A 26210-nucleotide genomic window follows, 5' to 3' on the forward strand; every position below is an offset into this window, starting at 1 on the left:
CAGATTTTGGGACTTAAGACTAGTTTATACTGTGTTTGACCCCCTTTCGCCTTCAGAACTGCTTTAATGTTACGTGGCATTGATTCAACAAGGTGCTGAAAGCATTCTTTAGAAATGTTGGCCCATATTGATAGGATACCATCTTGCAGTTGATGGAGATCTGTGTGATGCACATCCAGGACACGAAGCTCCCGTTCCACCACATCCCAAAGATGCTCTATTGAGTTGAGATCTGGTAACTGTGGGGGCCATTTTAGTACAGTGAACTCATTATCATGTTCAAGAAACCAATTTGAAATAATTCGAGCTTTGTGACATGGTGCATTATCTTGCTGGAAGTAGCCATCAGAGGATGGGTACATGGTGGTCATAAAGGGATGGACATGGTCAGAAACAATGCTCAGGTAGGCTGTGGCATTTAAACGATCCCCAATTGGCACTAAGGGGCCTAATAAAGTGTGCCAAGAGAACATCCCCCACACCACCACCAGCAGCCTGCACAGTGGTAACAAGGCATGATGGATCCATGTTCTGATTCTATTTACACCAAATTCTGACTCTACCATCTGAATGTCTCAACAGAAATTGAGACTCATTAGACCAGGCAACATTTTATCAGTCTTCAACTGTCCAATTTTGGTGAGCTTGTGCAAATTGTAGCCTCTTTTTTCTATTTGTAGTGGAGATGAGTGGTACCCGGTGGGGTCTTCTGCTGTTGTTTCCCATCCGCCTTAAAGTTGTGTGTGTTGTGGCTTCACAAATGCTTTGCTGCATCCCTCGGTTGTAACGAGTGGTTATTTCAGTGAAAGTCGGCCCATTCTCCTCTGACCTCTAGCATCAACAAGCCATTTTCACCCACAGGACTGCCGCATATCGGATGTTTTTCCCTTTTCACACCATTCTTTGTAAACCCTAGAAATGGTTGTGCATGAAAATCCCAGTAACTGAGCAGATTGTGAAATACTCAGACAGGCCCATCTGGCACCAACAACCATGCAATGCTCAAATTGCTTAAATCACCTTCCTTTCCATTCTGACATTCAGTTTGGAGTTCAGGAGATTGTCTTGACCAGGACCACACCCCTAAATGCATAGATAATTACATTAATGAGAAATTGAACAGGTGTTCCTAATAATCCTTTAGGTGAAAATTTAAGTAAATTTCCATGCTCTTCCAAGCTTTATAATAGTAGAAAACAGGGATCAGGGAACAACTTCTGACTTAAAAAAGAGCACAAAAAAGTGCATTCATCTTTCACAGATGTAAAACCAGTCTGCTACATCAGTTTAGTCTGGTTTTAGCTGGTCTTTTTAGTATGGTTGTGGGGAGAGTGTATGGAAACCTGTACACACATACACACCCGAGATTCAGTCATCACATCCAAGGGAGAGCAAGAACACGTTTCTATTAATCTGCTACATGACTCTCTATCACACACACACACACACACACACACACACACACACACACACACACACACACACACACACACACACACACACACACACATACTCAAGACATTACTATGAGAAATCACTTTAAGTGTGTTCTCGATTAAAGGTATAACTTCATTCTGGTTCCTGTTACACCCATCACCTTCAAAAGCACACAAATGGATTTTGGGCTAATTTTTTAAGATCACAAATGGAAAACAAATCACCATTTCAGCCATGACACAGATTTCAAGCTGCTCTTCAGATACATAAAAATTCCTCTGGCAATTACGGCAGATCAGTCAGAGGCTCAGCTAATGGGCGGCTAAAGCGCAGAAAGCTTCTTTTGGGTTAGTTCTCCTCTAACAGGTGTGCTTAAGTGTATGGGCGTTAAATTGGCACCGTGTTTTCTCTCGCTCTCCAAAATAAAATCCAGAAATCTGAAAGATTACATTTTCCTTTGGGGGAAAACATCATTCAGTTTATGTTATTCAGACAATTCCTTACTTTACTTTACTGTACTTTATTTTTATGTAAGATTGGAGTTTTTTGCACATGTACCACCATGTAAACACCATGGTATATGAATATGATAACTGTTAAGTACCGTGGTGGTCTTGAAGTACTATGGTAATACTTTTAATGCCTTCAATGTACCATGGTAACACTGCAGCACTTTGTAAAAGAGGGATGGAAATGAGCCAATTTACATTATATATAAAAAGTTAATGTGCCTAAAACATTTTAGGTTTATGTGCCACCAACGTCACTAAATCAGTTTACTTATTTTACACAAATTCAGCCATTTAAAAAAGTTAACCAACAAAAAGCTTTATAGCAGTCTCTGCATATTGCATTATGATAACATAAACATTAACATATACGCATTTAGCAGATCCAAAAGTGACTTACAGTGCATTACAAGGTAAATTTTTATTAGTATTCATGTTCCCCGAGTTCATACCTGAACCTTTTTGCACTGTTAACGCAATGTCTTACCACTAAGCTACTGTATACAGTAGCTATAAAAACACTTTACCTTTAAAATAGCCTTGGCGAAAGGAAATATCCGGATACCTAATTACCACAAAAGCTCACCTAACCTCATACCCTCGAGCTGCAATCTGTACCTGTTTTTTTATGATCATGCATGTGTGTAAAAGTGTATATTTTTGTATGAAGAGAAGCAATATCAAGAGTATGTTTTTATGAAGAGAGATCATATAGCGCATTAAATGTGTGTGTGTTGGGAGGTGTCTGAAATCCCCATTTGCTGTATTCAAGCACACAGCCATGTGAAAATGTCACAGTTGCCATTTACTCAGTTCCTCGCTCTGGCGGGTCAGGGCGGGGTCGACCCAAAGGTGATGGACATTTTCTATTGTTGTGGGATCACCAAACTAAGCTTCGGTCACCCCCTGCAACCCCCTGGCCTTTTCTGCCAGACCCTTTGCCTCATAACCCCAGGGGCCATGACAGCAACAATATTGATAGTAGCCAAACACTTCTCTGGAGGAGGAGACGGTTTTCATGTGATGAATAGCAAGACTAAGTATTTCTCAGCCCAGACCGCTGTCTGGAACAAAGGGAGCACAATAGCGCGTCTCGCACCAAGCGAAAGGGCGGACTGCATTAAAAACAGCTCAGGACTGGCATAAGAAACGCCCAGCTTTGAGTGCAAACTTTGAACCCCGAGATCTTTCTTTTTTCTTTGATTGACCCTGCTTTTGGGCTTCGTCTTCCTTCAAACTGCGGTGACAACATCACATGGTTGAATTTAAGGTCTAGGACGCCCCGTTGGTTGGGGGACATTTTTGTGACGCCCTTCACCACAATTTTTGTAGACAAAAGATGCCCAGCGAGAGTTTGCTTTGTGCCAGACTGGCAGACCATGAGACGTCACCAAATCTACAAAACTTATTGTATTTTGTTTATTCACCTTTAGCTTTGGGTGAACTACCTAAAATTTTGCTGATACTAAAAGTTAGTACTTTTTTATGGTAGTGAAAGTCAAGATTTCTTTTCTGAACACAGAAAGCCCCCTGATTTTCTCAACCTTAAGGCCTGCTCAGCATCTCTGGCCTATAAATCTTTGCATGTTACAGACAACAGATGGCCATGAACCATTAGAAATGACTCCTCAACAGATTATTAGGACAAATGTGCTTTTAGCGTTCAAAAGAGCAATTTGTGCGACTATGCTTTTAGGATCAGGTGTCCTGACATATAAGGGGAGATTTATAGACACGGAGCTACAGGTTGTTTCCCCCTGAGCCGAAGTCCTTTTAAGCCAAATCAGTTCATCCGGTCGTATTAGCAACGCCCCTGGGCAGCGTTTTCCAGTAAGCACATCTCCTATTTACTTAAATGGGAAAAGATCAAAATCTCAACGACTTTTGATCAAGATTAAGTTCAAATGTGGTTTAAAAATCGGGATTCCGAGAATAAAAAAGATCTGGACACAATGTATTAGAAATGTATTGTACTAAGGCCAAATAGAAGTTTTTGGGTGTCGTCACTTCCAGAAAAATTATTAATTAAAAATCAAGAATAAAATAACATTGTTTCTTTATAACATCCTAACTAACATGCATGCATATTCGCGTGTCTCTCCATTCATACAGCCATCATATTTGGGTGATTCTCACGAAACCATTGAAACACCACGGTTCTAATGATTTTAGCTTTAAAATGTGTAATATAGTAACATTAAAAAGCATCAGAATTAACACAATACTGTGTTCTACCTTGCACAATGTGTGATTTCAACATAAGAATTTATAATTGTAAATTTTATCTCATTTTCTGCTGAAATTCTCATTACCGCAATGTGTCCGGCTGTGTTTGAACATGCGTTATGGTGTAATTTAATCAAATTAACACAAAAATATTAAGAAAAAAAATAAATGGATGTTTTGCTAGACTACTTTAGATGACAGAAAAAATATTTACTGAATATTCATGTATAATAATAATGGAGAAAAATTAGGAAAATGATGTGTCCATGCCTGATGTTCTCATCCACCGCAACACTTTTTGAGAACAGTTTAAGCACACATACAGAATTTTAATAAAGTTTGATTTTGAGTGACCAAGCACATGGACCAGTTACTTCAAGATGGCTACCAGGTAAGATCATTTTTTTTACAGTTAATTTGAAATATTGTCTTGTCAGAATGCTTACACAACATTTTGATTATCATTACCGCAATAGATGCTTATTAAATGTTAATTTAATTAATAGAAGCATAATACTTTGATTTAAAATGCATGTGCAGAATCTCCAAATTATGTTCTTTCAGGTTTGTCATGTCATTTTGAAAATATGTCAGTGTTGATGTTTTCTGACTGTTGCGGTAATGAGATTTTTTAGGACTTATTTTTTGAATTATGTTACAAAAAGTGTTAAATGATAAGTAAACGTTTTTAAATTAATGTTCCCATTTACTCCAGATTTTGTTTTTCAATGTCTGGTGGGAAAAAAAGTAAATTTAAGCAATTTTTACATTTTCATGCTTGACATTCTTAAAACCAAGTTTTCGTGAGAATCACCCATTTACAATAGTGTTGCACTGTTTTCATCACAAAAACGATTGGCTCTTTTAATTGTAAGGGCGGGACTTCCATTTCTACAGCCATCATATTTACTGTTTCGGCACTTTAATAAAAAAAGATGTAAGGTGGTATGAACAATCCAACATCCAAATTGAACTCTGTGACCCATGTAATAAGAAGGTTGCCATATTTAACTTCTCCCTTTCACATATATATACATATATTTGATTGATCCGTGCCCTCTATTTCTAACATCTCTGCCCTGAATCCAGAACCTCTGAACTGCTGGTCTCTGAGGGGACGGGGAGGTTCTGAAGCAACCCAGGACACAGTGAAAAGGGCGGGCGGATGCTAAAATTCATGCCATTCTGCTTAATGAGCTGCATTCATTTAAGATGAAAAGCCGCTTTTACACACGCAAACTTTCCTCTCAAAGTCTCTCCCCTCTTCTCAAAGTTGAAATAAACACACACACGCAGAGAAAAAAGCATAAGCAACAGGAAAAAAACGGGGAAAAACAAAAAAGCGGCGCAATTGCCTCATTAATGCATCCTGCGTGCTGCCCGAAGCCTTTCCCTTTTGCCTGCACCCAGCGGGAGTCCTTTTTATCAGGCCAAAGGACACCTTTCACAGGACCATTAGTGAAACAGGGACAGATGCACCCGGCAAATTCCCCCCTGTCATGTAAGTGAGAGAGAGGAGAGACGGATAAAACAGAGGGTAAAACAAAAAAAGAAATCCAAATCGCTCGCTCCGTCCGGTCGTACTAAAATCTGACCTTGAGGCGGTAGGTGGGCCGCCTCTGGACGGCAAGGTGTCAGGCCTGTCATCCGGGCACCATCCCGAGCCAAAACTCCCCCTCCAGGTTAATGGCTTTTAGCTGTTGTTATCTGAAAAATGGTAATGACCGGCACCCCAGAAGCTTTGGATGCAATTACCCCCATCAGGATCCCCCGGTTAAATATGACTTGACCAATAAGCATTATTTGGACAGTTACGCATGATGGCCCCGGTAACTGGTTTTGCACCGATCTCACTCCGAGCGGCAAAGTGCACGGCTAATAGTGCACGCGCCATTCAACAAATTGACATTTTCATCAGGCAGAGAGATCAGACCATGCCAAACCTATGGGAGTCGGACCCAGGGGAGTTCAGGGGTAGAACCGGACTTTCCGCCCCTCTCCCTCCTGATTAAACTTCTAGACATTCAAATTGCTATAATGAATGTCTCTGGATATCACTGCTCCGAATGTCACTTCAACTAATGCAGTAGAGTAGAGCAGACATTTAAATGACAGTACTTATTGATTTTTCAACTATTTTCATTTGTTTTCAATGTCTGGCATTAGAAAACAGAGTTTTCTGCTTTAGAGAAGAAATTGTTATTTTGTAAAGGCTGCTGTTTCATAACTTAAGAGACTTTGTAGCAGAAATAAAAACATAAATGAGACAATTGCTTGCTTAGAGTAAAAGTACACTGTCAGAAAAAAATGGCCCAAGCTGTCACTGGGGTAGGTCCTAATAAAAAGGTCCTAATATGTACCATTAAGGTACCTTTGAGTTATATGTAAGCACTCTTTGGGGACAAAGAGGGTTTTTCCCCTCCTAGGAGTTTTCCCACAGGGTTTTTCTACTAGGGGTTTTTTCATCAACATTGGCTTAACTTAGCACTTTACTGTATACGTTACATTATTACTACGCTCGCTTGTACAGTTTATTCTTAGCCGCTGAATTCTACTTATATTATCTATCGATTATTCTGTGTTTTCCCCTACATGTATTTATGTAAAGCTGCTTTGAAAGAATTAACAATTGTGGAAAGCGCTTTATAAATAAAATTGAATTGAATTGAAAAGGTGTACTTTTTGAAAGGGTACTGCCCTAGTGAAAGCTAGGGACCATTTTAGCCATTGTGATAGTTTACATAGCTATAAAAATGTGATAAATTCTCTTTTGAGGGTCGGAAAATTTGGTCTTTGAAACTTTTGATAACACACTTAATTTGATATTAAACTTTTACTTGTTTAGATTTTAGTACCTGAGCAAATCTGATCACAGTTAAAGACATTGTTGAGATCCCTTCTGAAAACTCGCAAGTCAGATGTAAGATTTCACAATGTGTTTATGCCGAAAAAATATGAGAAGCAAAGATGACTCCATTTGCCCTCCATCTAGTCTTACTGCTGCCTCCGAGAAACAACTAAAAAATTAAAGACATCTCATGTTTGTCTCATTTTTATTCCTACAGTATGAGTTGGGCTGATGTAATACATATCCTATCTTTACACCGAACAGGAATTTTAGGAGAATGTCAAAACAGATTTTAGAGACCAGTATCCCTTTTGGCAACACACAGTGCAATAAATATCAGCAGAGCGAGTTTCTCAGTAATCTGGTCTTTTGAAATCCTTAAAATGTAACACATACCACTGTATGCTAGTGCAAACAGTAGCTGGAAAATGCAAAGCCATGCATGCCGAATGAAACTGTGAAGCAAAACCTATTAATTAAGCTTAAGCTGACTTGATAAAATCTCATTTTAAAAACAAACACCAGGGAACTAACAACAGCAAACCTGTGAGAAGAAAAAACAGGGTTTTAATCCAAACACAGACTACAAGACTGGAGCTCATTGGCGTTTAATATTTTAAGTCTGCGACTAATCTGTGACAGGTTGTTGCCCGTTTGCAGGACACGCCTGTTGCTGAGGCTCTTTTAGTCTGCACATTTGCTGTGAAGACATCAAACTGTTTCCTATATAACAAAAGTAAGCTTTCTTAGCTGATACTCTCCAATCAGATCCATAAAGCATGTCATAATAACACTAACCTAAGTTTGACTGACACATTTGTGCTTTCAGCCAAATGTCCCTAGAGACCTCATAACAAAATTCAGCCGACTGAACTTGTGTGCACGTTATTGATTAGAGTCTGTTGTGAAATCTGGATGTCCTTATCAAGTCTGCATTTACCCTTTACACCCCAGTTCCTGTAACCCAAGAAGCATCAGTTGAGTGAATGATTGGACCCTGGGGCGATACTGACACCTGGTCGGTCGCAGGCAAAGAGTTTGGGGTTGAAGAACGAGAGTTACGAGAAAGAAAGAGGGGTGGGTACTTACAGATGTAGTAGTATTCATGGCCTGGGCGAAACTCGAAGCCCAAAGAAAAGGGAGTAAACAGCTGGAACTTCTCGGAGAACTTAAGAGGCCCGTTCGGACTCATCGGGCGATTGCATTCCCAGCGCTTGAAGCCTTTCTGGTGGTGGTTGCAGGTGGTGTAGCCATCGTAGTTGACCATGTACAGTATGTAGCGTTCCATGCGCTCCTGAGGAAGTGGATCCTCGTAGTGCGGACAATATATGTCTAGGTAGTCGTTGATGGCCACCTCCACCGTGTATTCTCCGTGCATGAATCTGCGGAAACAAACACAGATAACTTATTGTGCATTTCTTTCGTGTTTGAGTTGGACAAATTCACAAACATTATGAAGATGCCAGTCTGCAGATAGATCTTTTAACACAAAAATCCTTCAAACGGACCCTTTTATCAATGGAAAGAGAAATTGCTAGGCTCCTGTCACTCAGGGAGGAGATATTCGGTGACAGGATGGGATTGGTGGGGGGGTAATCTTGGTGCTAAGGGCCGAACTGACTGGAATGACCAAGTGGAGGTGGATGAGCGGAGATTGACAGCGGGTTAGAGGGAGAAAGTCACTTCATTAAGGGTTTTCACACGGTCTGGCTTCAGCCCAGCTCTCCTGAAATGAGTTTGCTGGCTGGGCCAATTTAGTCACAAATTGTGCACCTGCAGGAAGGTACGAGTTAAGGCGCAGAAACTGCACTCACTTCGCATGGAGCAGAAGAACGGCTGGACACACTAAAGGGTATTTGGACATATTTGGACGTGTAAGACACAGTTAAAAATGTACGTATTATAAACTGATCAACTTGACTTATGAATATTAATTAGGTGATTGCATAGCATAGGTGATTGCATTCATTGGACCAACTCTTTCCAGTGCAAATGTAATGGAGTACCAATTGAGCCCAATGAACAATTGGGTCACTGGAACAAAAATAATTTTTATTAAATGTTTAAAGACAATGTACAACTAATACTGACATTATATAGCTTTCTCATCCTTTCTCGCTATTATTGGGTCAATTTAAAAGAGCTAACCTCACCAAACCATACATGTGGCTTTCACATGGCAAGATGTATTGCAGCAAAGCACACACAAGACCCATGACTTCTTCAGATCTTCTCTTTCGGTCCAGGGCGTGAAGATTACATGAATAAGATCTAACATCTCCAGCAGTGAGACTGTAATGGTGTGTTACCAGTGTGGTTGACACACCTGCTCCATCCTCCATTCACTACGGCATCAAAGCAGCCCCCTTCACTACAAACACTACGAAACACGAGACAGCAAATCCAAATTAAGTGTTCACACACAATGTGAAGCCACACCAGGATGCTTCATCCAATTTAGCAGGATTTCAAAGTGCAACAAGTCAAAGATGAAAACAGAAGAAATGCTCTGGGTTCACAAAGAGCACAACACAAAGACAACCCCCCTGCTTTTTTCTGGGGGTCTTTGAGAGGTGAAAGAGGGCAGGGGGCAGAAAACTGGGGGGCTTTGGAGTGAGATTTGGCATCAGATGACAGCTAATCTAGGTCTGGAATTACTGTCAAAGGGCCAAGCCAGGCCAAGCACCAGCTGTACCAGCAAATGAAGCTTCTGCAGACGTCTCCTTGCCTTATCACCGCGTCCCAGACTACAACCCCGATTCCTTCATTCCCTTCAAGATTTTTCTTTGTTCATCGGCAATACTTTAAACCTCCATGCTTACATTACAGTTGACACGGACCACATCAGTGATGCTTCCCTAGTTCGCCTCGTAGCCAACAAGCTCAATAAAACATCTTGAAAAAACGCCTCGTGTTCATCTTTTACCGCCCCGGCGCAGAGACATTTCTCTCCCTGGCAGCGAAAAACGCTTCGCTCGTTCCGAAGATGTGTTTTTTTCTTGTTCTCCATTTTTTGTAAGGTTCCTGCTAATCCCGGCTTTGCCAGTAAATGATATCAAGAGTGCAAGGAAGAGTAATGGCAGGATAACTTCGCCATAGGACCCGCTTGATGTTTACGGAACTGTAAATTCAATCATCATGCCATAAAAAACACGTGTTAGCGGCCCTTTAATGCGAAGTGCGCTATCATTGCTACGGCGTTCCGCGGGTCAGGCATATCTCTTACAGATTCATACGGTGCATTATGCTTTAATAAATCGATATTGATGCCCCATTCCCCCCCTTTCTCATTCCCAGATGTCATTAAATCCCGAGGAGTCGACCAAATGATCCAACACACTCAGGCAACACGTCGTTCCCTTTGATTCAAAAGTATCTCGGTGTAAAAAATGACCTTACAGCCAATGGCTGGTGGATACGGGGTGGCGGAAGGGGGAGAGATGACAGATGGAAATATCAATAAGTGAGCCCAGAGTGTTTAGAGAGAGCTAATGCATGCAGTTAGGTGAGCTGGCTTCATCAATCACACTGTAGTCAGTTCACTGCTTTACTTCCTCTAGTCCTCCGAGCGCAGACTCGAACAGACCTCCCCGAACTCTCTCTCACTCTTTCTGCCGAACAACTACTGATCTCACATCAGCTCTAAATGAGCTGTATAGCCTCCCTTTCACAGTGTGATGTTTTCATCACTGGCCTACACTCCAGGTTAGACCCAAGAAGGATCTCATGGCCTGATGCTATAAGAGAACTTTCAGTTATTGTACAGTACAACAGAGTTGTTTTAACATCAGTTGGGTAAAATATGTCCAAATACGGACATAATTACGTTATTTAAACCAACAAATTTAATCCATATTTTACCCAGCCATAGGTTACAACAACCCAGCATTTTTAGAGTGTAGGAACTAAAACTGAGATTCATTTCTTTACCTAGCCAAAGAGGTTTTTGCAGACGTCTGATTTTTATATATGAAGTCTGCTATGAAGTCTATAAATGCAATTTATAAAAAAATCCAAGATCAAGCTATCAACATTTATTTGATAACTTTATGCTTTAACCATATGTCAACAACTGTCTTAGTTGTTTATACCTATACTTCTCTTTTAGTGTAAACATTTGATGGCCAAACTACCTATAGACAGGAACCTACAGTACAGTATCATTTAAATATTTGAAATACAAATTAAATGTATAAATGTAATATACAATACTGTGCAAAAGTCTTAGGCCACCATGCCAGAATTAGATTTGTTGTTTTTGCAATGTTATAGTGATCATATATAACTGTTTCTCAGCCTCTTTAATAGAATACATCCAGAAAATACAGGAAATAGTATTTCTAAAAAAAACTGACGTGTCAAGTATTTAGGGTAAACTCCTCTTCCACATGAGCAATAGCAGGAAACTGCAGGATCTCTTAAACCTAAATTAAAATTCATTTTAAAGAAATTCTTTTTACTTTTTTACTTCATTCTGCTCAAAAATGCTCAAGATGTGTTTAGTCCAAGAGCGGTCACACTAAACACAGACGATGCCTAAAAAAGACATTTAGTCCTAAAAATTTTATTTTTTATTTTTGTACACATTTCCTGTATTTTCTGTTTGTATCTTAATAAAATAGATTGAAAAATAAATATGGATGAACATTAAAACTTCTAAAACAAGTCTGGTGGTGGTAGTCTAAGACTTTTGCACAGTATAATATATATATATATATTTATTTATAATTTTATTTCACTGAATTTATTTTTAAAATGTAAAATATTTTTGCATGTAAAACCTAAAAAATCTATAAAATATGTGACCCTGCACAACAAAACCAGTCTTAAGTCGGACAGGTATATATTTGTAGCAATAGCCAACAATGTAAGAGTCAAAATTATCGATTTTTCTTTTATGCCAAATATCATTAGGATATTAAATAAAGATCATGGTCCATGAAGATATTTTGTAAATTTCATGTAAATATATCAAAACTTATGTGAGTGGATGCAGTTGCTAATGACTTCATTTGGAAACTTTAAATGCGATTTTATCAATATTTAGATTTTTTGCACCCTCAGATTCCAGATTTTCAAATAGTTGTATCTCACCCAAATATTGTCCTATCCTAACAAACCATACATAAAATATATAATGGAAAATGTATTTATTCAACTTTCAGATTATGTATAAATCTCAATACAAAAAAAAACAATTATGGTCCAGGGTCACATATAGTATAGTCAAAAACACTACATACCAAATATTAATTTTATATATTCGATTCAATTTTTATTTATATAGCGCTTTTTACAATTGGTAATTGTTTCAAAGCAGCTTTACATTAATAGAAGCTGGGGAAAACACAGAAAAATCGACAGACAACATAAGTAGCAAAATACAGCGGCTATGAATAAACAATACAAGCGAGCATATTAATAATCTAACTTATAGAAGAGGGTGCTAAGTTAAGCCAATGTCGTCTGACTCCCCGGGGTTAAAAAACCCCCTAGGAGAAAAACCTCCCGACTTTTTTAAGCATAGGAGGAAAAAAGTCCTAGGAGGGGAAAAACCCCAATTATATACAGTACATATGTGTGTGTGTGTGTGTATATATATAAATTAAAAAATATAATAAAATAAAATATAATAAAAATATTTTTTGCAGAACCAACACTCTCAGAAGTAAGGTATAAAAGCTTTCATGAGTTCGATACCATTCCAAAAAAAGACATGTTTGTACCTAAAGGGTGCACTAATATGTTTAGCGAAGCAATGAACCTTTAAAGCACACTTGCTGTGGTCATCTATATTTTGTTCATGTATTTTGTTTTGTTGAATACTTCTTTGATGGTGGCTACAAACTGACTGACCGGCCCCCCATTGCAGTCTCTACAGCTGAGGAGAACACATGTGAGCAGAAATCCAACTCTCCATTTTGGGGTCTTTGATTCGTTGTTCGGCCCCTATCATCCCCACAGGACTTCAATTAATCAGAGCGACCGCTTTCGTTCAGTGTGTTTAGAAGGAGGGTAACTCTCGGGGTGAACTTCCCCGGCGGTACGGATGAAGACGGGTTTGAAGTGCTGTGATTTACGCCGATATCTGGTCATCAGAGAGCCTAAATTCCAGATTTTCGAAGGTCTTTTGTAAATGTTTGCCTGTGGAAGAGCATGCTTTCCGAGACCGAAGCAGGAAGTACCTTTAATGCACAAGATTAAAACCAAACAAGCAGATCAGATAAGACACGATTGAAGATTTATTGTTGTATTTAGAGGCTCCTGACCGGTGCAAACAAATGTGAGTAAGACGTATAAGACTACAACGTCAGATTTCTGTTTTCAAACTTGTCTCCATAAGCAATCAGATTTGACCAAATGGAGTGGAAAATTAGTTTTCAGGGTTTTATAAATAAAACATCCATGGCTTGTGTTTCTGTAATCACTGAGGTCATGACAGGGTGACTCGCTCAACCTCTATACTATTGCATATAGACAGTACAGCTGTCTGGTGGTGAGACCAAAAAACAAAACAATCATTCTTCTTCAGAAAGCACTGGGTTTTAAGCCAGATCATTTATAACACTTCATACCAGATCTTTCCACAGAGCAGATGCTGAAGTTGCCAAGCTTTTCCAGGTCAAACATAAATGATGAGCTTGCAAAGGTCTTGTGGAGTTTGGCCCTCATTTAAAACTTCACCAGGCTGTTGGTTGAACCTTTATGTTGTGTTGCAGCCAAAGCAAATATGTGCGTTTATTCTGCAATTAACCAATGACCTGGCCATATTAGTTTAGGGCAAACATGGCCAGATAATAACCTGGCACAAGACTCACACGCTTTCGCATAATTCTCCCTCAAACGCAGCACCATTAGGTTTGGGACTCACTGCCCCTGGCATGCCGCAGGGCTGTGGACTTGTCCCTAGTGAGTTTTGAAATGAAATGATGAGGGCAGCTATGTACAGGTTAGCCCTGTTGTCAGGGGTTTAGCAGCACATTTCACAGCCATGTAAATGAGTGGAAAGGTGAATGCGTTGGGATATGCTGGAATGCGAGTGTTGTTTGTATTTGTGCAATAATGGAGATTCATTTAGTGTTGCACAGCCATGGCTTACTAATAACGCAAGATTTAGAGACCAAAAAATGCTTTCCATTTCAGTGAACTGACAAATTAAAACAAAGCCAAATTACGCTATACATCCTGTGATTACCATTTGGCATTTTGATTGTATATATGGAGGATTGGGCTCTGGGGGTCCCAAATACCGCAAAGGCGGGCTCCGCCCCCCGTCTCTCTGTGTGTGCGTGTGTGTGTTTGTGTGTATACGTGTGTGAGAATGGCCCTTTGTGCCGACGGCTCAGGGTCTGGAACCCATTTCCACATGCTCAGCTTGGGCTTGGTCTGTGCACCACCTCTCCCCATGTGGAACATGTTTATTGTTCTTTGTGTCAGGCAGACGCCGAGACCTCCGTGCCCCCCTCCTCCCTCCACACCTCCCCGCAATCTCTCCTGTTATTCCAACTCTGCTTGAGCAATTTTTCTATCACAGCATTTATGCAAACGTTATCCCAACTGTCGTTCACCCAGTGCTAAAAAACCAAGTCAGGGGGTTGCTGAGAAAAATAAAACAAGCAAAAGAGTTTGGGACAGCTGCCCCAGGGGAAAACCTTGTGTGCTTTGTGTGAAAAGAATAGAAATGCTTATTTTAACCCTTCCTTTGCTTTATTTTAACCCTTCCTTTGTAGTTATAGGCGTTTGGCATATTTATTCGAGCACCGTACGTTCTGTTTCATAGGAAATCTATTGTGTTTCTTTTGGAGACGTAATGTCCTTATTTACTCGGGGCCACTGTGGAGTGGCAGCAGTCACATAAAAGCGTCCCGTCATCACCGGTACATTGCGCCCCCGTGTTTAATTACATTTTTATGTCTCGGTCTACTTTGTAAGACCTTTCAGTGATTGAAAAATGGTGGGTGAGAATAAAAGTGACCAGTGCAGACCGGCAAATGAAAGTACAGCCAACAAATCTGTGTTGTATCATCAAAAGCGTGTTCAGCTGGGATTCTGTCCGTCAATGTACTGCAGCTCTAATGGGCCGCTAATGGAGGATGTTTACACACACACGCACAAATACACACATACAGCGGCTTCAGTATCTCTCCTGTTATTATTCTATAGGGGAGATTCACTGAAAATGAACTGCGTCCGCTGATGGCACAGTTTATTTACACTTGATTCTTTATAACAGCAGATTCACTAAAGGAATTATGCAAATCAGCAAACGGTGCACACCCTAAAAATTTGGTCTGGGTGTATTTCGCATGCCGCAGTTTTTCAGCCCGTGGGTCGGGTCTGAGCAGACTGCTGCGATCTGGCAAATTTTCACACCGTAATTCAGTCAACTAAATCTGTTGTTTAAAATGCCAGAAGTGTGCAAGACTACATGTCACATCTAGATACCGGTTGTAGCACCCACTCCCATCATCTGATCGTAACTAATGAATACCTGCTGCAATGAGCAATGAAAAACAAAGCTGAATGGTTTTAACCAAAAATGTTACACCTCTTGTTCTTTATCTTTTAATGGCAACACTTTACAATACGGTTTTATTTGTTAACATTAGTTAATGTACATATTAGCTAACAACAAACAATACTTACAAAGCATTAATTAATCTTAGTTCATGTTATTTTCAGCATTAACTACTGCATTTTTAACATTTGTTAAAATGATCTAACATAAACAATTGTATCGGCATAAACTAACATTAACAAAGATTAATAAATGCTGGAAAACTATATTGGTTCATCTTAGCTAATGCATTTACTAATGTTAAAGGTGTAGTCCACGATGTTTGAAAAACTCGTTTGAAAATGAGAAGGGCCGACTACCAAAACACACTTATAGCCAATCAAATCAAATCAAATGCCGGGTTGCGTATGTGTGGGGCGGGTATATCAACAGAAGGTCCAGATTCTATTGGGGTAGGGGCGTGTTTGTTTAGGTGATTTCAAATATCAACATTGGCTTTCAAACATCATGGACTCCGCCTTTAACGTATACAAACTTATTGTAAAGTATTACTGGTTTTATTTGTTAACATAAATAAATGTATTAGGGTGAGTCTCACGAAATCCAGACTTAGAAGGTGTCCAGCATCAGATTTTTTAAAAAGCCCTTGAAGCCAATTTTTTTGTGCACATATAATATATAACCATTATTTTTAGAGGATTTAAAAAATATTTCCTATAGAATTATTTAAATTTTTAGATTATTATTATCAAAAATTATCATTACCGCAACATGATATTACATTAAATATATGCACTTACAAACTCATGTTTCGGTAATGAGAACTAAAAAGTTGTCTAGGTACTATGACAAACAAAATTTAAACTGGAGAGAAAAAATAAGAACTGCTTACCTGGTAGCCATCTTGAATGTCACAGTCAATTATGTCCCTTCCAACAATTTTTTTTGAAAATGTTAGTTCATTGAGGGCTTAAACAATGATTGAAAATTGTTGCGGAGGATGAGAAAATTTTTCTTGTACACATTTATATTCCTGATTATTGTCTCTACATTTACCAATGATCACCAAATACCACATGTTTCTTTACTGTAAATGTTTATAGTATAACATGCACTGAAGCTTTTTATTTTTTAGATTTTTTCATTATAAATATTTCCATCAAAGAACCCAAATCCAGTCATGGACACGTTGCGGTAATGAAAATTTTCCCCATTAAATATGGAAAAACAACAAAATTGGTTTGTATGATGTCATTTAAAATCATGTGCAAAATAGTATGTGAAGAGATATTTGTAACTGTATGCTTCTTATTTTGATACTCTTACTTTGCATTTACTTTTTTATAAAAAAAAATCAGGACCCCTCATAAGTCTAATTTCGCGATAATCCTTCATTAGCTAACACGAATTAACAATAATCAGTATAGGTTTTCAGCATTTATTAATCTTTGTTAATGCCAGTACAAGGGTTTTTGTTAGTTAATTGTGCATTAACTAATGTTAACAGTTACAACCTTATTGCAAACTGTTACCTATCCTGTCTGAGATCACACATTTTCAAAAAAAAAAATTCATAACAAAAATGTAAATGATAAGTTACACCGAAATAAACTGAATTTCAGTATGTATTATTGTCTTTTGCTTTAATGATAGCATGTACGCGAGCTGGTTGATGGAGGTAAATCCGGAAATTATCCCAGCATGATTTGAAAATATTCCAAAAAGCATTTTGTGCAAAAGCCAGAAATCCTAAAACTCTGCATCAATTTCAAGGTTTAGTCTCAGACCACATGACCCTTTGTTACTTCAAAATGAACTTTCAGGAACTTTAATGATAAATACATTGTGTTATTAGGAGCTGTCTGGCATTTATTCTGCATGTATGTATTTGGTTCTCGTTGTCACCGGCAGCTCTCACGGCGACTCTAATGAGGCTTCTGGGATTTAATGGCTCGGCTGAGAAACTTTTCGCTCGTACCTGCAGACGCCTGTTGAGAAGCCACCATGCATCCCCGTCTATCCCTCACCGCCCTCAAAAACACACACTTCCTACAAAAATACACACTATGAAGCCTTCAACAACACACACGCTGCTTAAAACAACACGCACACACATGACACACTGCCTAAAACAACCATAAGCAAAATACACAAACTTACAAAACATCACATAAAACAAACCGTTCCCCTAACTTTGCATAAACCTGTTGACATTATATCAAATTATTACACGGCTCGTTGGTATGCTTGATTCTGATTGGCCAGTCGAGACATTTGCAGTCTCAAGACTAATAACACAGTAACCCGAATGCTGCAAATCATTTTGACAGGTACAGTTTAATATTACATATTAAAAATAAATTAAATATATGACATTATATTTAGAAATGATTAAACCAAATAGCGTCTTCGTGACGTGAACATCTTGTCTTATCTTAAAACCGAAAGTAAACTGATTTTCCTTGCTGAAGGTCTGCATTCGACAAAAGTGAGCTAATAAAATATTTTAAATCAATATGTACTGTTCCTTACCTTATTTATGAGGTGTAATAAGCGGGATAATGTATAGGCTTCGCGACAGAATGGACACAAACAGGAAATCATGATTTTTAGCTACATAAGATACTTTTACAGAAAGTATGGTTATGGCCTGTAAGATCTTGTGATTCATGACAAAGAGAACCAAATTACTAAAATAATAAAAGCGAAAGTTTTACGTGCGCACGCAATAGTTTCATGTGCGCATGCGAAAGTTTCATGTGAGCACACGAAACTAAGCACGGTAGTTTCACATGCCCACGCGAAAGTTTTACGTGAGCACACAATAGTTTCACGTGAGCATGCGATAATTTCACGTGAACACGCGATAGTTTCACGTGAGCACGCGATAGTTTCACGTGAGCACGCGATAGTTTCACGTGAGCACGCGATAATTTCACGTGAACACGCGATAATTTCACGAGAACACGCAATAATTTCACGTGAGCACGCGATAGTTTCACGTGCGCACGCGAAACTAAACTTTATTTAATTTTTGCCCCATGTCCCCTTAGGGGCTCCGTATGTTTCACTATAGACTATTTAAAAAAAATTTACCTTTACAAGCATAGCTAAACCTACATACACCAAGTACACACCGGTTCCTTTCACTATAAGACAACTCAAAGACTTCTTTGTTTTCATACTAATGTGATGTTAATGATATTTTATATAAGTTTATAAGTTTTTATCTTGGTGTGGACTTTCCCCTGCGTCCTGCTGATTTTAAAACAGTAAAAATGATATTTTCTATCTCATCTTTCCACCCCTAAAAAAAGTTGCATTTTCATAATAAAAATATAATATAAAATGGTATTCACTTCATGAATCTTTGAAGCCGGCGTTCATGAGAGGTTTTTGTCAGATTAGGTTTAACTTCTTGGAAAGTAAAGCCACATATACACATTTCCCACACCGTTACATCTTGGCAGCTTTCACTCATAAGGTTAATCATACACGACTTTATACTGAGCATAATTCAAACAGCGGCTTAAATCCAAGCCCCTTCGGACGTGTAACTTTCCATACTAAAGCCTTTATCAATACAGAGAGAAATATGAGAGCCTACCGATGTTTGATTCAAAATCAACACTAATTCGAACTAATACTAAAAGTATACGGCGAGCCGAGACATTCGAATCAAGACTCACTACTGAATGGATTTCATAACACGTGTTCAGTTCTTCAGCTCGACTGTATTTGAAAATAAAAACATGTGTGAGGCTGTGATCCAGTCAAATATGTCTGGGGTTTTCTGCTTTGTAATCAACGCTAAACATTTCTGAAGGCTGTTGGCTTTGACTTGCCAATCCTTTACTGCTTATTTGAGCAAGCTTAGTTTGGACGGACAGAACCGGCTTCTGATTAATCGTGCACTTACTGAGGTATTATTTCCAGTCGATTCTCCAAAAAAATGCATTTTTGAAAACATTTAACATGTTGGAGTTATATGTAGAAAATATGCAAGGGCGGTCGAGAGCGACACTAACCTACAGTACACTTCAGGAACATATTAAGTGTCAGCTCCAAGACGCTGCACCACATTACGATTAAAGGGATAGTTCACCCAAAAATGAAAAATCTGTCATCATTTACTCACTCTCATGCATGTTATTACAAACCTGTATACATTTTGTTCTGATGAACACAAAGGGAGATATTTTGAGGAATGTTTGTAGCCAAACCGATCAGAGGCCCCATTGACTTCCATAGTATTCTTTTTTCCTACTGTGGAATAGGGCCTCTGATCGGTTTGGCTACAAACATTCCTCACAATATCTTCCTTCGAGTAAATCAGAATACAGAGTAAGTTATTTTTGGGTGAACTATCCCTTTAACACGGATGAAATCCACCACCCATTACATCCTCTAGGGGGCTGCTGGGACCCGTGCTGTGCGACTGTGAATGTTTTTTCCACAGTGTGATAACATGCTGTTTTTCCCATTATGGGGTATGTAAACACCTGTCTTTGAAAACACACCCCATCCCAAACAAACAAACAAACAAACGTGAGCGTGGTGCGGTGCATAAGCATGCGTACGCATGCATGTACAACTAAACACATACGCAGGAATCCCTGTAATTGTTTCTCTTATTTCGTAAACACACACACACAAATGCCCTCGACTAATTCTCTCCACCTAACACACAAAAGAGTTGCTCTCAGGTTTCTACCTCGGCGTAATAAGGACAGAGTTCGTCAGCGGACATCAAACAGAAAGTGATGGTAATGCCGTGCACTCTACAGCTAAGTGTATCAGACATCCCACTCACTCCGACCCGCCCTCTTTGTCTTTTTTAACACCATTAGCAAAGTGCATGGTAATAGCGTTATAGGACCGCCCCGGTCCGCAGGAGAGGGATTGGGTGACGGACTCTCATCCACTCGGCCGCTCTCATCTCGCCCGGCCTCTTTTAAAAGGGCTTGATGTATTCTTTTCTTTCTTTTTGGTAAGTACGGGGCCATTTTCTCCAGCGTCGCCGCATTCGGTCAAACATCTCGCACAGAATCCTTCCCTCTAAAAGCACTAAACAGCATTTTCTCGATTTCTCCTAAGAGAAGAAAAGATCTTCAACACGCCGTGATTGCCCACAGATGAACCCGTGACTCACTATTTCGGTCAGTGTTGAAGACTTTCTGAACAACAGGAAAAAAGATATGGAGGAAATATACCTAAAAACAAGATCTTACTATAAAGTATGGTACAGGAGATGTGTCTATATTTGCTTTATAAAGACCACATGCATTGATTTTCCACACAAGCTTTCTTGTCAGGGTGTTCGTCACTCTGTGAATGTAACCTTATGCTCTCCACAGATGCGCATAAAGATCTTCTGGTTAAGTTAAGTGTGTTATACTCAAAACCAGTGAAACCCAATAAACACTTTTTATATAGGCCTGCACTACATGTGATGGATTGCGGGATCTATCCCAGATCAAGCTGTAATGCACACTGTTACTCTGGAATAGCATATAACTTTAAATCCATGTTTTTGCATACTTTGAGTTCCTATTTAATCCCTAGTCTGATTTATTGATTTATCAGTTTCTATGCAAGCGTGTAGATGCATTTACTGAATGAATCCCACTGGGCGCAGCTGTTAACAGGCGACATTTCAGACTTTTTTAAGATGTCAAATAAATCTTTGGTGTCCCGAGAGTACATATTTGAAGTTTCAGCTCAAAATATCATATAGATAATTTATTATAACATTGCCACTTTGTAGGTGCGAGCAAAAATGTGCCGTTTTGGGGTGTGTCCTTTAAAATGCAAATGAGTTGATCTCTGCACTAAATGGCAATGTCCTGGTTGGATAGTGCAGATTAAGGGGTGGTATTATCCCCTTCTGACATCACAGGGGGAGCCAAATTTCAATGACTTATTTTTACATGCTTGCAGAGAATGGTTTACCAAAACTAAGTTATTGGGTTGATCTTTTTCACATTTTCTAGGTTGATAGAAGCACTGGGGACCCAATTATAGCACAAAAGTCAGATTTTCATGATATGTCCCCTTTAAGTGATGGACATTTGTTAAACTTTGATGAAGCTCCTTTGTTTGATTCCTGAAAAATCTGCCAAATGTGTGTCTGCATCCCAGGTTTTTCTTTTCCCATTTTCTACATTTTGGATCAGCAGAGAAAAAAGCTAACGGATGCCCAGACCCTGCTGCATTTCCTGTGGGCATGTGGGCACATCAAGCTGGGAGGTGGAGTGAAATCCATATCCATATCCAAACGCTCTTACAACTTTTTCGTAGTAATTACAGGCGGATCATTTTTGAGATACCATCAGCGCTACGCATCAAAACCCACGTGTTTATTTTACCTCCACCCCCTTATACCAATGCCACACCCCCAAACTCAGACCACACCTCCTGTTATGACTAAAAACCATCCCCTGACCATATATGGGTGTGAGCGCAACGGGTCGGTCTCTTAGCTCAGGTGGAGGTCCGCCAGCTCCGCCCGCAACCTGAGCCTTGTAATGACAAGAGCCAAGACAAAGCAGGCAGTGTAGTCACCATCCAGCTCCCAGGCAAGACTCCCAGATGTGAGATAAAAGATACAAGCATAGAGACAAAGTTATCTGCAGCCTGCATCAGCCGGCGGGGGAAATGGAAACCAAAGCCTATTGAGTAGACTGGATCAGTGTGTCTAAAACACCCACAGGAGAAGAAGACAGTGGCGGTGGGGTGCACCCCCCTGGGTGGAGAGGTCCAAAACACAAGTAATCCAAGCCACGACTACCGCCCATTCCCAGGGTCTCCTTCCTTTGCACCCCCACAACCACCCTGACAGGTCCTGCTAGTGTTTTCTTTTCCAAACACTCGTCCATAGTGATGAGATGACAGAGTCGGCCAGGAGATACGTCTGTTGTCACAGGACTCATCTTCATGTTCTTACCCTTTCATGTAGTGGCCATGCATTAGCCGTGTTTTTCTTTGTGAAAGGTGGCAGGTTGAGAATAGATCCCTGCGGAGTCGCATTGGTTTCTGTTTGCGGTCAGATCCCAGTGCGCGACCTTTTCATGCTAAGTAATGAAGTGAGATCAGAGGTCTATCGTATCACGTATCGGCAAAATTACAAGCCTACGAAGGATATCTAAACTATTTAAAGACATTTCATTAAGAAAATCTCATATTATTTTACACAACGCAGAAGCGCTGAAAAGTGCTAAGGCAGAGGTAATGAATTTTTCATGACCTCCTACTGTACACATTTACATATACATTTATGTTCCTTAGCAGATGCTTTTACATCAAACTGTGCGCAAATGATGACAATGGCAATGTATATGAGTCCAAGTTAGGACTACAACTGTATAGATTCCTACATATGGGGTGGATGTATTTAGGAGGGTTTAGTAGTAGGTTAAAATTATGACAGCCTGAAGGTAGTGGGCAAGTCAATGGTGTCAACATAAAAACTATCTTGAGATCTGCTCTTGTGTGCACTAGCTGCCAATACCCGGTAAGTTGTAGCACAAGATAATTTCCTGAGGTTAAAAAAACAAATCGAGCAGGAAGGTTTTAGATGGCTTCTAAGGGACTTGTGTAGCAGATGCTGGACAGCAGGAAAGAGGTTGCGGCAGTCTAGCCGTGAAACAATTAAAGCCTGGAGAATTATCTCAGAAACCATCCAGGAGATGATAAAGATTAAATAAAACCAATTAGCCGTGTAGCATTTTGCCCATTCGAATACAATTTCAACACAGACACAAAAAAAACCAAACTTGTTGGCTCCTAAGACAAAATGCTACATTTTCTAATTTGTTAAATTGCTTTGGATAAACACACACACACACACACATGTTGGCATATGTGGTTTACGGGGACAATTCCTTGGACTCAATATATTTTATACTGTACCAACTGTATATTCTATTCCCATAACCTACCCCAGTCCCTAACCCCAATGTCACAAAAACCTGTTGTCTTTAATCTATGAAAAACTACCTTTTAGTTTACAGGGACATTTTTTGTGTTCCCGTTATTCATGTTTATAGCATAGTAAATATGTCATTATACACAGATATATAAATACATATATTTGCCTCAAGCACAAGCTATTATTTTGATGGTTAGTATGTAAGGAATAACGTACAGACGGTTATCGCAAAATAAATCCTGATAGGATGATCAGGACCCCCGACACTTATTAAAGGACAAGTTTGGTATTTTACACTTAAAGCCTTGTTTTCAGATTGTTTATGATGAAATAGAACGGTTTTGACCGAAACTTCGACATATGCGGGTGCCCCGAGAATTTTCGGGTGCCTGTTGCTTCACCTCCCCCCTCTACAATGTGTGCATAGGTGCACTGGAACAATCGTTCCCAAAATGCATTAAACTTTTGTTTACAAAGACCTGAAACTCACCGAGTGGTCAGGGGTGTTCACTGATATGCTTACACAAAAATCGCTGCATTCCAACAGGTTTTATTGTAGTTTTTGTCCAACTCCATTGACTTGTATTAGATGTGCTGTGAGGTACGTATTACTTCGCGCCGGGAACTTTGTTTGCATTCTTGCAATTGGCAAAGGTGGATTAGCGCCACCACCTGGGCTGGAGTGTCTATTACTCAAGCTCTCAACGGAAGAATATACGGGTGTGAGGCGTTTGGATAAATAGGTCCACAAGTTTACAACGAATGCTAAATCACCTGTTGGAAAGCATCTTTTGCAGCGATTTTTGTGTGAGCATATCAGTGAACATACCCTGACCACTCGGTGAGTTTCACGTCTTTGTAAACGAAAGTTTAATGCATTTTAGAAAGAATTGTACCAGTGCATTGTAGAGGTGGGAGGTGAAACAACAAACACCCAAAAATTCTCGGGGCAGCCGCATATGTCGAAATTTCGGTCAAAACCGTTCTGTTTCATCGTGAACAATCTGAAAGCAGGGCTTTGAGTGTAAAATACCGAACTTGTCCTTTAAGGTGCATTCAGACTAGCAGCAACTAGCAGTAGCACAGCGACGCAATCTCATTGATTTCAATGGAAGCTTGGCGACTGCCGGATACATGAGCGACAGTAACCTTTGGCGACTGAATGGGGCGAGTCCAGTTGCATGACAAAGTTGAGAAATGTTTAACTTTATGCAAATTATGAGCAACATTCGGGAGCTATAAATATTTATTTGCAATGGTCGTTACTGAAAAGCTAGTTATTTTCGTTTGTAACGTTTTAAATATTTATGTTTCTTTTAAAATCAGGCCTTCAGAAGTCTTATATTAACCCCCTGTGAGCCGTGTGGATTACTTATGTGAAAGTTGAAGCACCATTTATTACCATTATAAAGCTTGGAACAGCCAGGATATTTTCTAATATATCTCAGATCGTGTTCGCCTGAAAAAGATCATTACTGTTTATATATCGAGGATGGCTTATGGGTTAATAAGTTAAGGTGACATTTTCATTTTTGGGTGAACTATCCCTTTAAGGCGCCACTGTGGAGACAATTGTGTAGCCTAGTACTACCTTTTCTCAGTGGAAACACATGAAAGAAGGCCAGCACTGTGTGGAAAAGGGGTTAAAGAGGACATAAAAAGAGCCGAGGACTTCTGTCAAAAGCATGCGACTATCAAGTACCTCTACTTGCTCGCTCTGACTTCCATTGTTTGGCCTCACAATACTGGTCTGTAACGGTTTTGAAATCAAAGGTGTGCCAGGATCAAAGCAGAACTTGTGGGCCATTTTAAGCAGGCAGTGAAGTAAACTGACACTGAGGGAGTAGATGAATTTGGAAGGGAGGGATATAAATGTACTTTTAACTTCGAGTCTGGATCAAATCCACTGGATGTCCATTCATTTTTTCTCATCAGCAGCTATCAAATTACCATTACATTAAGAGTATCCCTGTTTGCCATCAGGTTGGTCCACATTAAATACATTTCATCTCTAAACCAAACTTTTCACTCTTATCACTGGAGCAGCTGTCAGCTGTTATTGGTTAAGCCGAGTTAGAGAGGATTGGATGTCAGGGAAATCAAGACAGCCAGATCTGCTCCAGTGTTACTACAGCTCAATGCTGCATGAAACCCAACCACAAAGTCGCACAGTGTCCAGATCTAGTCCAACATTTTCTGAACTTCTCTTGAACCGTGTTTGGTGGAGCGATGACATGTAACCGCAATGCACTTTACGGTTTGAACACGACACTGTCATGTGGTATCATACAGTATCGAATCCAACTAGAATGCATCAACATCCATCGCTTTCAAAACAAAAGCTACGTATTAAAACATTAGCTATGTAAAATAAATGAACCTGTAAATTATTCCTCCACGACCGACTAACAAGATTTTGTTTTAGTGACTCCTATCTAAAGCGGATATGAGCTGCTAGTTGTGGCCCAAAGCTACAACTGAAAACAAGCAGGGGAAGTCGCTCGCTACGGACAAATCTCTCTTTCAGAAGCCTGTGGTAGTCAGCCAAGCTGGGGGGAACGAATCCATCAGAGAGCCAGACGGCAACCAGGCTGACGGATCGATGAGGGCTGTGACCTCCAGCTCTGCAGCCTGTGAAGCTGGTTGAGAAAGTGACAGCTGAGATTTACCCATCGATTCGAGATGACAGAAGTAAGGCGCACGCGGATGAACGAAAGAAAGGAAGCGATACGTTTAGCCTCT

The 26210-nt window shown here is 39.7% G+C and overlaps 1 protein-coding gene across 1 annotated transcript in view; it reads right to left on the reverse strand.

Moving 5' to 3' along the window:
* The window catches only part of efna2b (ephrin-A2b), a 161268-nt gene that overhangs the window by 5971 nt on the left and 129087 nt on the right, over positions 1 to 26210 (reverse strand). The window contains exon 2 of the mRNA XM_055184373.2: positions 8110 to 8402. Coding sequence (XP_055040348.1) covers positions 8110 to 8402 — 293 coding nt within the window. The remainder of the gene's footprint in view (positions 1 to 8109; positions 8403 to 26210) is intronic.

This window comes from Misgurnus anguillicaudatus, chromosome 14, assembly GCF_027580225.2.
Source record: "Misgurnus anguillicaudatus chromosome 14, ASM2758022v2, whole genome shotgun sequence".
Classification (NCBI taxonomy): Eukaryota; Metazoa; Chordata; class Actinopteri; order Cypriniformes; family Cobitidae; genus Misgurnus; species Misgurnus anguillicaudatus.